The sequence below is a fragment of the Parasteatoda tepidariorum genome, chromosome 2 (genome assembly GCF_982258835.1).
Source record: "Parasteatoda tepidariorum strain Cologne lab strain chromosome 2, Ptep-v5.0, whole genome shotgun sequence".
Classification (NCBI taxonomy): domain Eukaryota; kingdom Metazoa; phylum Arthropoda; class Arachnida; order Araneae; family Theridiidae; genus Parasteatoda; species Parasteatoda tepidariorum.
The window spans coordinates 76975681-76989181 of NC_141756.1; the positions used below are offsets into that span (position 1 = coordinate 76975681).

Sequence of the window (13501 nt, forward strand, 5' to 3'; positions counted from 1 at the left end):
GACAAAATATAATTGACATATGGGCAATATCAATGTAATTGCATTATCAAAATATTGATGCACATTTAATAGTGGAGAAAAAAAATTTATTAGGGTAAAAAAATACATACATATATATAATTTTGTTTTTTACTCTCAAAAACATCACAATTCCCTTGATTGGTTTCCTTCCCTATCATAAATTCTCATACTCCAATTTTATAATTGCATATACTCCTATTTCCCACATTCATTTAATCAAATTCCTACAGTCTCTTCACTTAAAAAAATATTTTTTAAACTTTAAAAAAATTCTAAATGTCTTGATTGTAAATTAGTTTTTCTATCTTTTTGTAGATTTGAAGTAATAATGTGGAACTAAATTGTTATTGAGAGGCAAGATCTATATTTAGAATAGTGAAAGGAAAAGTTTTTTATTCTAATTCCTTCCGTTTTTTCACGAAATAAATGATAATCTATCTTGATAATAAAGGCCTTTATATTTGACTACGATATTTTTATAATGTCACGCAATATATTCCTATTATGTTGAAAGCAAAAATTCATGCTATATGAATAGCACATGCAAATTTTTTTGTTTCATTCAGTAGAAAAAAAGGAGCCTACATTTTACATTGAGCAGCTAAACAAATTTTAGAAAATTTTTGACTATAAAAATCAAGAAATTTCTCAAAAAAGATACACTTTATTTGATATTTCTTTAGAAATACCATACCTCAAACATGAATTCTTTATTCAATGTAATTTTGCTCACTGCTTTTGGTAAGACTATATTCTTCCAAATATTTATTTCATGTTGATTACTATTGTACTATAATTAAGAGTTTCCCATAAAATACAAAATTTAATACTGAAATTAATAGGACTATAACGTTATAATAGATTATAATATGTACTATTAATACTACTACAGATGGTATAATTATGAAAAATTAATTGCTTGGCATTTTGTTTAGTTTTTTCGAAATTAAAAAAAAAAAAACAAATTTTCCTTAGATTTCATAAACTAATGTAAACAGAAAGAAAAGCTTAAAAATATTATATACTGAGTTATGTATTAATATTCGTAACTGAAAATATTACTTAATGTGATATTTTGGGAAGCTAATGATGTTAATGAAGTTAAATTCAGTAGTAATCTTTTCATTTGGGATATTAAAAATAACTTTTTAAAAATTTCGTGAAATTTCCCAATGTTATTTATAACTTTCAACGTGTTTATGATAAAATATGAATTAACACTGCATTTTATATTATTAATTATCTACATTATTAATTAATTTTAGATCCTTATTTAATTATTAATTTTTTGTTTATAACTTTTTTTTTGAGAAAAAGCATAAATAATTACGTTTATTTATGAGGTATTAAAAAATGACAAATTTAAGAATATAAAACTAATAAAAATATATTTAAACTTATCTTAATATGACTGTTCAATTGCATTTGATCTTATTTGATTAGTGACCCAACTACATGCCTGAATACATTAGCTTCACTTTCACACAAATCTTTGCCTCTTCAGCTTATTTTTGCTCCCAAGAAAAGATAACAAATCAAATACGATAAAAAAAAAACATTTTATTAATTTAAGTTAAAGAGTGTTCTTTGAAAGTTGTGTCTTAACATGAAATAACGCGTTTTGGCGAATATGCTTTTTTTTACATCAGCTGCAAGTTTGCAACAGCTGTTCACAACTGTTTGGTCTAGTTTAGTTCATCCATGACCCAGCATCTTATGTTTATTCTGAAAATGGTGCAAAACGTTAATACGAAGAAAAGTTACAGTTTGATGAAAATAAAAATTGCGTTTTTGATCTAACTTTTAGTATCAAGTTACTCCAGCGTTACATGATCCAGGCACACAAAAAATTTACAAAACTGAATTATTATTCATTGATTTCATTAATTCCGGATGGAAAAATTTCTCCAAATTTGCATTTTTTAATATTCAATTACTTGTAAATATTTAAGCTATTTGTCTGTTTTAAAGCCCACATAATTCTTAGCGGCAAAATTTTTTTATCTATAACTTTAAATTATAGCTTTTACTTGGCTAAATAACATCGAAACACAATGTTGACATTATGTTTTACGAAATGACAGCAGGTGATGTTGTACCGTTTTGGAATACCATTAGAAAGAATATCATAACATATTAAATTCATTAAAAACATCGCATGTTATTTTTAATAGTCTATTTAATATTAATTTCCTATTTTTTGTACTGAGACATAAATAAAATTTAATTCAATGAGGCCCAAAGGATTTTTGTTTGGAAGATCTTCTTAAAAAAAAATTATTGATCTGAAGCGTGGTTTTCTGCGAGATTTTCTAAAGTTATTCAAATAAACCTTCAGCGCATTTAAGGAAAGTAATTTATAATTATTAGGATATTTTCAAAAAAGAAATATTTTATAAGTATTTACTAAAAAACGCTTTTATTAAATTTATAAAGTAACTGTTATTATTTTTAAAAGTAGTTTAAAAAAAATTTTAAGAACTTCATGAAATCACTTTGTTATAACTTATTAAAGTTTAAAAAAAATGTTACATTCAAAAGTAGATTTAAGTTGTTCTGAGAAATGGTATTAAGAAAATGTTATGTAGACTAAAAAATTGCCTAGGTAATACGTTCTGCAAAAATATTATTACAAACAGATATTGCATCATCATCTCCCAAATATGACCAAGCACATAACCCAATAATCAGGACTTTATCATGGCCATGGTTAGGACGTTACGTTATTTTGATCATTTTCAGACGACGTGGACAGTGCCTAAACTGGTACTCCTCTCTCCAAACTTCCACACCACAGCTGACGTTAGAACTCGCAGCCACGACATATTTAATCTGCAACCTGCTGCGTATAACACTGGCTGTTTTGTCAACCACTAGGATCGAACTCACTACCAGCTGTGTGAGATATTATTCAACCAAATGCGCACTTTTATTATGTCATTACAACTTCAATATTCTTTAAAAAAAACAACTTTTAAAGTCAGGATATAATATTTTAATTTTATTTTAATATTACAAAAATGAGTGAAATAATTTAATGTTATGCTTTGTGTATTTTCTTAGTCATCAGTTCTGTTCAAAGCTGTAATTGGCATGAAGCTCGAGACTGCATGATGAATGATCCAATGATGCAAGACCTAAAGGATTGCGGTTCACCGGAAGAATTCATGAAGAAACTTAGTGATATGGACATATGCAAGTAAGTTGAAAATTAAATTTTAATATATTAAGGTTCTGAATGCTTTTTATCCTATGCTATATATTTCTTGGAAAAGAACTTAGCTTGAGCTAATTTTTGCCTGAATGCCTTGTTTAAGAGCAGAAAAGTTGGTACTAAAAACTTAGTAAACTTCAAGAATAAACTAATAAAGACCTAATAAGACCTAAAAATAAGCACTCAGCATGTGTAGAATCAGTTAAAGCAACCCATCACTTATTCTATCGTTTTTTTTTTTAAATAATAAAACGTTTAATGATCTTAATACACCAATGCAAAAAGACTCTGGAAAAAGGAATCTCTCCTTTCAAAACTTTGATCCTTCAGAATCCAGCAATTTGTCAGACTTGATATCTGATATTCAACTATATTGTTAGTAAAAATAATCAATCAACACATAAAAAAACAAGTAAATGTAAACACAGAAAAAAAGAAATTTAATAAATAAAAATAAATTAAATTGAAATAGCTTTTTCCCAATCTTCAATAAGTAAACAAAATATGTTTTAAAAAAAATTTAAGTTATTATTTAAGAAAGAGTGTCTCTGATAAAATTATTTTATTAAATAAATGAACAATTTATGTTAACAATATCCAATAACATTTATCAATAACTAGGAACTCTAAATATTTCACTTTTCTATGCACTGCTAAAAAGTTTCCTTAATACGTAAAGTTTCATTTATCGCTTTCATGCAAAGACGTAAGCAACCTTCAACTTCCCGCTATTTTAGTTTTAAGTTCGCTGAACAATTGCTTTCCTTTTTCTACCTATCATCATCACTTTAAAAGTATAGTATCATTCGTATGGTCAATCCATCTCAATTAAAATACGAGATAAAAATTGGTTCCATTTTATTCCCATATTAAAGTTAAAATTATATTAAAATGACAAATGCTATTTTTTTCTTTCAATTATGAAGCAATAGACGTCATAACCAATAAAAAATAACTGTTTGAAATTTGATGAATACTTTTATTCAAAGTAAGTTATGTAATTTTAGTATCGAAGCATAATATTTTCAGGTGCATCAAAATCTAAAAACGTCTTTTTTTTAAAAAAAAAGGGGGTTTTTTCATTCTTTTTTATACGAAATTTTATTTTGAGTGTTAGAAATTCGCCTTACTTAATGAATGCAATAACAGTTTTTAAAAAAAATGTGTTACTTTTTAAAAATACAAACAAGTATTCCTTTAAAATTAAGTCTCTAATGAAGATTCAGAGCTATTTTAAATGGGCTATTTTTTACTTTGGCTTCCAAAATGTAAATATATAATATAAAGCAAACAGGGTAGAAATTATTGAAAAGAATTATTGGTGGAAATTATTGAAATAAAAAGTAGATTATTTAAAAACTACTGTATACACAAACTTTATTCAACGTGTAACTGTTGCCACGAATATTCAGATTCGGGATTTAGGTTACAACATTTGATATGAATGCCAAAATTGGGTTTGGTGTGGTTTCATACGTATAGCAAAATTTTGCATCACTCGCTGAAGTGTCGAAACATAAATGCTGTCTTTAGGCTCCTGAGTGGCAGTTTTCAGCTTAAAAATGGTTTTGCATTTATTTCTGTACACATTGTCGTTAATATAGCTCCACAAAAATGAGTCACATGTGTTCAGATCAGGAGAATAGGACGAACAAGTGAGTTCCATTTTAGTGGTCTGTGAATACCTTAGCACCAGAATACGGTCCCAAAAGTGTGCTCCTCCAGATCGCAAACAATCTTTTGGTCTGATGAGTTTGAACTCCGTCTTCAGAAAACTAAATCTTAAATCAGGGGTGCTTACGATAACGGGGATGGAAACCTTCCTTCCAAAACCTTCACGTATCATTCAGTTGTCACTATGCTGTCAACGAATATCGTATAGATTATTCCATGATTAGATATTGCGCACCACACAGTCACGCGTTGCGATTTCATGATCGTGAAACGCGGATTCTCCCAAATGCGTTGATTTTGCTTATGGATTGTATTATTACAATTGATTTTGCAAATTTGCTTTTGCTTATTTGCTTACTGATGTATTATTTTTACATCCAAATTTACTTGGGCGTAGTCACTAAACCGAACCATATTCACATCAAATTCCTATTCGTTAATTCTCTTGACAGCAGTGTTCGCAAAACATAACCGCAGTTCTATGATCATGAGCTTAAATGGCTGATAGGTTTGAATTTTGTCTTGAAAGAAATTGAGCTCTTCTGCTACAATGTGTCGCAGGGTATCCCGGTTTATTGTCACCAGTAGTGCAGCTCGTCTGATCGAATTCCTTGGTCTATTTTGAAACATGGATCGTGTCTTCTTGATATTTTCAGGTGCTTTGGCACTTGCATGCCGAACGACTTTTCCAACACTTTCGTCACAAACACTACCAATTCTCTCAAGCTGCGAATTAAATTATTGATTGTTAGAGCACTTGAACCAGACGTCTTCAGCTTTTATACGGTTTCAAACTTCCTTTGAGCCGCAATCGGGCTTATTGCTCACATGGTAGGCCTTCACAAGCGATATACGCTTTAGCAAACCTTATCGTGACATTTCCCCATGAAAATGGTCGACAACAGCAAGTTGGTTGAGTGCGTATGAGCAAACTTATTCCCAGCATGCCCTGCGTCAAACCACAAAGTTAGAAGATCATCGCGCAAGCCGCTCAGAAGTTATGGCTGTTTTATTTCATGAAGTTCAATAATTGTCAAAGATTTGATATTTAAATAAAATAGCTTCGAGAATGTTCTATAGAAACATATGTTAAACAATCGTATTGTTAATCATATTTAAAAATAATTACCATTAAAAACGATGCATTTTTTTAAATTGAGATTATTAATTGCTAATGTGGAAATTTATTCTTTATAGCCTCTCAAATTTTATCTAAAAATGCATTCTCGAAGAAAATTAGAGCATAAATTTCAATTTCAAAACATGCCGGTTTATATTATTTATTAATGAAGTATTAATATTTAAAAATATAACAAATTCAAAAAAAAAAAATACAAAATAAATAAAATTGAAGGACTTACTTGAATGGTGATCAAATTCTACTTATCGCAAAATAAAGTTCACCTTGCTTTGATATTCATAAAGCTAGTAGAAAAAAGTTTGGTACAATTTCCGTACTTGTATGGTAATGATATTTCAAGTAAAAAAAATCATAAGACAAAACAGAATTTATGGTATTTAAACCATTCATTCGTTAATTTCTTTCGTCGTGGTGACAATTTGATGGAAATTCAATTGGGAATGGGAATTGATTAAAAAAAATTGTGTTTGTTCAGCAAATATATTATAGTAAAATTACAGCACTTTTAGTTCGTACATTTCTTAACAATACATAATATTTACATATTATTTTATAGCGCTGTCCATAATCTCCATCCCTGCCTTAAGAATATGGAAAAAGGATGTATCGATGCCATGCCAGAAGGTCCAAAAAAACTAATACTTTCGATATTGGAAGAGGAAGATATTAAGAATATGTTGACAGATGAGCAATCGTGCGCATTACTTGAAATATTCACACAAAGTATGTCATTTGGTGTCACATTTGGTTTCGCTTAATTCTCTTGCATTGGAATTGTTAGGCTAAAATTAAGGTAAAGCAACAGACAGTAGTCTGTTTATCCAATTAACTATAAAGTTGACGGTAAAGATCATATTTTACCTTTACGGTTTTGAAAACGTTTACAACTAGTATGGTTAGAAAAGCATGAATACAAAATTACACGGTTTTTTTAGCCATTTGCAACTTATTAACCGTATTCAGTGATTTATAACTTATTAACCGTATTCAGCTATTTACAACTTAATGAACTGTAAAGAAAGAAATCTAACTGAACATAGGACCTAGGCTTTTTGTTAGGTAATGGGCATTGGAGTTTTGCGGTTAAGTTGTGTTTTATCAAATGAATCGTGGACTGTAGGTTTAATTGGCTTATCCGCTAAAAGACACCTCGGTTTTTGTATAACTTCTTTATAAAAAGGAAAGCTTTAACAAATGCATTTATCGTCTCAAATTAACTGAAACGCATTCAGTCCTGCATGTTTCTTTAAGAGAGCGTTTATTGGCAAACCCATACTAGGATGTTATAATTAACATTGCTTTGCCTGCTTTTTTTTAGTGTGTTTTCTCTAGTAAATTGAGCAAGTTTGGGTGGTTTAAAGCACACAAGTCATTTTTTCCTCATATTTTTTTTAAAAAAAAAATGGTATACAATGTTATTTTTATATCATACACGATTTTGTTGTAGATAGATAACTAGTGTTAATCATAATTAATATCTATTTCATAGCCACAGCATTTATTGTCTTCTTATTTTGAGGCGGATATCTGTTTTCCAACTTTTTCCTAATAGTCTGTAAAAAACTTTTTTTTTTCGTAAATAACGTTATTTTCATAGCATATACTATTTTGTTGCAGATAGAACATAATAATTATAAAATAATTCTTAGTTCTTTTTCTTGTTATTTCCAGTTATATCTAGTATAGACAGTAGTAGTAGAATAGCAACTTTTTTTTTTGTAAATGACGTTATTTCATAAAAAAAAAAATTTTTCATAACATATACTATTTTGTTGTAGATAGAACAAAACAGCTATAAAATAATTCTAAGTTCATTTTCTTGTTATTTCTAGTAGTAAAATTCACTTTATACTTTAAAAGGTATGTTATATTCATAACATAAACAATTCACATTACATTATAAATTTATGGTAATAAAAGCTCTAGCTATCAGTTTTCGTAGCTATAACATTTACTTTTCTTCTTAATTCTAGGACATAGACAAATATTTGCCTATTATCTTGTAAAGAAAAAAACCTGGCTATTTTTATAAAATGCAACATACAATGCTATTTTTATAACAGTTCCGATTTTATTGTAGACACACAATAATACTTATGAAACATTACTATTTACATATTTATAAAATATTACTAATATTGAAAAAAACATTACTATTATAGAGCCATAATAGTTACTTTCTTCTTATTTCAAGGTGCAAAGCCACTAATGGATTGCGTCATGGAAGTTAAGAAAAAAGAAGAGTACAAAGAGGCAGAAAAATTAGAAAGGTTTATCATACAAACACTAGAAGACGCCTATGTACCAATATGTTGGTAAGTTAAATACATTGGGTACGCTGTCATACATTATTCTATCGGAAGTAAACTACTATTTTTTCCCTTTTTTGCGCAATGCATTGCAGCATTTAACAATGGCACCCACAAGGATATAATTTCCCCTCTTACTTATCGTTGGTTTTTATTCATTAACTCGTACCTATAGGTCTGGTTTCTTAGGACAAGCGCCTTATCTGAGCGTCAGCGGGACGTCAACGTCCCGCTGACGCCAACAAAATACTGGTTTGTTAGCTCAAGGCCTGGTTTCTTAGAACTAGCGCCTTATCTGGGCGTCAGCGGAAAGTTGACGTAGATCTGACGCCATAAAAATACTTTTTTGTTAGCTCAGCGTGAGCAGTCGGTCCAACGCAGACATTATTTCTAATTGCGCATGCGTTAATAACGTAAACAAATATTTATTTTGAATTTGTATTGATTTTGTTATTGTCGACCAGTGTTTTAGAGAACAAATAATGACTTCGTCCAAGAAAAAACACATTATAGCTGAGTTAAATGAAGAGTGCTATGTTTAATAAAGAAGCTATGTATAATGTCAAAATCAAAATCTTGGCTGATTTCAATGTGCTGTTGGATGTTGTCCGCCATTACTTCTGTGGTTAACGTCACGCTGTAATCCAACTGCAGTTGAGTTGGACGGCAATTGTAGTTCAAGATGAGCGTTCGATGACGTATACTATCAAACTCACAAATGGACCAATCAGAGGTTAGCGCTGATTTCCAGCTGACGGCGTCCTGTCCTAAGAAACCAGGCCTTATAATAGGTTTTTAATGCTTCTGTGTGTCCTTAAAGGAATACAAAGTAAACAGTAACGTAAGGGCTTGTTTAAGCATTACGTATTAACATAATACAGTTTTTGTCTTTTCAATCGCCCGTGGTAGCCACCCGAGTTAAATAAGGCAATTGAATTGCTCTGTATATATTCTTCTTTTTTGAGTTGCTTTAAACCTTTAAAACGTTCAATACCAAAATCAAATAAAACTACTTCACCTGGCAGTCAAAAATGCCATATAAGTATGCATAAGTAATTTGAAATGTGCTATATATATATAGTATATATATAATGAAGAAATATTGCTCGTTATTTAATTTATAATAGATTTCTGCACTCTCAGAAATAAAGCCCTTACTTTTGATGATTCAACAATCCTTGAGCTGCATTTCATAATTTCTGAGAATCATTTCGTCCCGAAATTTCGTAATTTAAGAAAACGCAAACTCTCAAATATATTATAAAAATGTATTCTCAACTCGAAAATTTATCACAGTGCATTGTGATAAATTGTTAACTAGAATGAAAAACAGAATGAAACTAGAACGTGCGAAGCAAACCGACCGGCTGTATGGTAGTCAAGGAGTGTGTTTTGTAGCGGAAAGATCCCGTGTTCAAATTCTCCTTCATTCGCTGGTGTTATTTCTCTCTCTATTCTATCTATCCTTGTGTTGTTGGTGTAACATTGATTCACCTGTATGGTATCCTCAGAAAAGTGATCAACAGTACTATGATACTATGTTAATAGTTAAATACCATGAGGTACTATGAGTGCCGCATGATGTTATTACCTATTATCAAAATGGGCGTTGCTTTGGGTTGATGGCGTGCGCATCTCATTTGGACGTCATCACACTTTTTAATCGTGCTCAAGAGTAATAATAAAAAGATCACATGCGTCGTCATTCCATGCGTTGCTATGGCGACTGTTGCTGTTTGATAATTTTTTTAGAATTATTTATTTTTTTCACTATCGATTTTGTTCTACATTAAGCTGGTGAGTTTATTTATTTTCTTTTGAAAACTATATAATGACGAAATATTTTTTTTTTACTTTTGACGAAATTCCTTTCCTCAAAGCAGTGACTATAGTTATTTCGTCAATCTGACGAAACGTTCGTTCGGAGCATATACCGGGAAACTTTTTTGCTGTGAAATTTGTGTATTCATTTTCCACAGTGTTTGTACTTTATAGCCTCACATCATTTAGATAAAATGCACCCCCAAGTATACAAAATATAGATTAAAATCGCATCGTTATCAGAAAGCCTGGGAGTTTCGTTGCAATGAAAATTATGGTTAGTCATACTTCAAAACTCTTCTACACAGTTAAATTAATTGGATTCAAAATTAGAAGGTCTCAGTGTTAAAAACTTATATAAATACATTTCTGTTATGAGAATCTAGTGTTCATTGCTGACAATGAAATAAAATCCATGCTAATGATTGACATCTTGTCTGATATTTTCAGCGCCCTTTCAAAATTGTCAAAATGTGATGAGAAAGACAAACTGATAGAAGACTGCGATCAGATGTCTCAAACTATCCTTATGTCAGTTGACGAAATTGGAAAGAAAATGGTACAAGGTTTTTGTGGCCCAATAGATTCTGATATGGATGTGTGCCAGCAATGTCTAGCTGAAATGGAAGATTAACTTTAAACTGTCACAAGAACAATACAGTGTAAAAACTGAACTGTGCAGCAAGCTGTTAAAAATATATATGAAGTGAATAGTCAATAAATGTTTTTGAATAAAAGTTTTCAGTTGATGTTTTAAGTTACTTGTTTTGTGCATACACAATTAAAATTAAAAGTGAAGTTTTCAACCCTTTTTTATTGAAAAAAATATACATAACACTACTCGGATAAAAAAAACATGCTTTATGGTAATGACATTTCTTTAAATCATAATTCTGATGAATAAAACCATAATATAAGGTATTTAAACCATTGGAATGGCAAATTTTCCGTTCAAATGGTAATGATTTATCTTAATTCGGCTTTCAAAATTATTATTCTTATTACCCCATTTTTAGTAAAATCTTGATAACTGAAAAAGTTCGTTAAATTTTACCCAAGTTTTTGGTGTTACCGAAGTTTTAGAAACACATTTTATTTTGGCAAATTTCCCCGTACTTTCCTTTTTCATTGTAGGAAATATATGTTATTTGGACCTGTTATTTCAAATCCTGTTATCACGCTATACAGAATTAAATGCTATCGGTATTATTATTTTTAACTTGGGCTCTATTGTTTGTTGATTGAAACTCCTTAGAAACTATGTAGTTTAAATTAATTGTTCTTATTTTTGTAGTAATATGACTATATAATCTAAATTGACTGAATAATCTTCCAATTATTAATTTTCATCTCTTGTTTCATCTAATATATAAATGTCAGATACTTTTCAAGCATGATCGAAGTATTTTATTTTATTGTTTTTTTTACAATAAAAACAAAAATGGTATAATATTCACCTCATATTTCTCCATTAACATAAATTGCATGAAAAATACAAAATGTCATTTCTGTAGTTTTCTGTATAAAATGACCACGATGTTTCCCAATTATCCACAAATTATTAATCAGCCATCCTCTCTTCCCTCTATGATAATCACTTTTCGATAATTGTATGGTCCTAATATTGATTTGAATGAAAGAAAAATTTGTAATTTTGCACGAAGAAAAAAAATTCTGGTAAAACTACCGTTCTATATTTTTGACATTAATAGCCAAAAGATACAGTATTAAAACCGCTTTTTGTAATTTTTCAGTTCATGTGGTAACGGTTTGATGGAAATTTAGGTTTTTAAGATAATGCTTATTTTTACCAAACATTTAGCAAAAAATACAAAACAGAAAATTTAATACAATTAAATAAATGGTTTTAGATAATGATAAAATTTCTACATTTGTTATATTTTATCAAATATTATATAACTATATTTTATGTTTAATTAAACCGAAATCATTACTGGTAAAAATTACCGAGCTTTCTGATGTTGGAGTAGAGCCAGAAATATAGCAAATTGAACTATTTTCTAGTGGTTTTAACAACACTCTTTTTTTTGGCACACCAAATTCATACAAGAATCAAGAGGAGATATTGAAAGGTTTAAAAATAATATTTCTGAAGCATTGCACTCATAAATTGTGAAAAAAAGTCATTAAAATGAGTGTTGTTTGGGTTTTTTTTTTAAATTTTCGAACTTAATTTTTACAACTTACTGTTGCATACCAGCTTTCATTCCCTAAATACCCTCTGATAAAAAAATATTTAGCAACAATTGTCGAAAATAAGGTTGAGAATCAGAAAATTGTAGAACAGTGAATCATTCAAACTTTCTCGGAAAGGTTTCGAGAATTTTCCATCCTCACCATTATTTAGTCGAAACTGCTACTAAATATTTCTTGTTTACGGTTGGAGATTGGTTTGCAAAAAAAAAGGACTACACATTTTGAATGTCTAAAAAAAATTAAAAATTGCAGAAGCAAAAAACAGGAATTATTAGTCATAGTAATTCCCCCTTCCCCCTCAAATCTAAAGACAAAAGACAAATCCTCTCAAAATCTGTTCACTTGCAAAAATGTGATGCTTTCAATTTTTCTTCACCACAGAAAATTTTAATATTACAAATAATCATTTTAATTTCAACAATTATTTTATATAATTGTTAATTTTGCATTTTCAGTTAAATAATAATAAAAATTGATAGTTAAAATAATCGTTTAATACTTAAAACAAACCAAGAGCTTTCACGCGGAATGCTTGGAAGATTCATTGTAAGAAGGCTTCCTGACCCCTCATCCCTGCTTTTAGCCAAAATTATTGTCTTTTTGTTATTTGAGGATATATGGGAAAGAATGGAGATTCTGCAATCTAAAATTAGCAGTCAATTATTTTAAAAGTTGCGAAAAAATCCAAGAAGAAACGGTTATTTATAAAAGCTTTTAACCGCTCTTACTCCTCTGAGAAGAATAATGCGAAGTTTTTTTTCCTTCCTTCAAATCAAATTCGTGTCGGTGAAATAATCAAAAACATGGGTTGGTCCCAAAAAATGGAGCTTTATAAGGAGAAATGGGGCTTATATTTAGATTCCGAATGCAATTTTGCCTAAAAATCAGCTACTGTTGGATTTTTTTTCCTTGCAGCTCAGTGTACAAAAAATACAAAACCCTGTGCAATTCAGAATATAATTTTGCGTAATTCCTCTACCTTAGTTCTAGAGATATTCAGATTTTCATTTGCTTCACCAAATACAATAATCTTTGATGAAAAACAGCATATCATTAAAAGATTTGATACAAGTATTTTTTTCGTACTCTTAAAATTTAATTTCT

The 13501-nt window shown here is 29.6% G+C and overlaps 1 protein-coding gene across 1 annotated transcript; it reads left to right on the top strand.

The window, feature by feature from the left end:
- The first annotated feature begins 633 nt into the window (after window positions 1-633).
- LOC107454122 (uncharacterized) lies at window positions 634-10929 on the top strand. The gene is made up of 5 exons (XM_087156080.1): window positions 634-762; window positions 3085-3220; window positions 6607-6773; window positions 8245-8365; window positions 10631-10929. Exons 1-5 carry the CDS (start codon window positions 723-725, stop codon window positions 10812-10814), a joined length of 648 nt encoding a protein of 215 aa, XP_087012206.1. The 5' UTR covers window positions 634-722; the 3' UTR covers window positions 10815-10929.
- The last annotated feature ends 2572 nt before the right edge of the window (window positions 10930-13501 follow it).

Bases quoted from the DNA above. Each gene is read 5' to 3' on its own strand.
- LOC107454122 (XM_087156080.1), top strand. From the start codon at position 723: ATGAATTCTTTATTCAATGTAATTTTGCTCACTGCTTTTG. The intron at 6,774-8,244 runs GTATGTCATTTG...TCTTATTTCAAG, and splicing joins ACTTGAAATATTCACACAAA to GTGCAAAGCCACTAATGGAT. The intron at 8,366-10,630 runs GTAAGTTAAATA...TGATATTTTCAG, and splicing joins GCCTATGTACCAATATGTTG to CGCCCTTTCAAAATTGTCAA.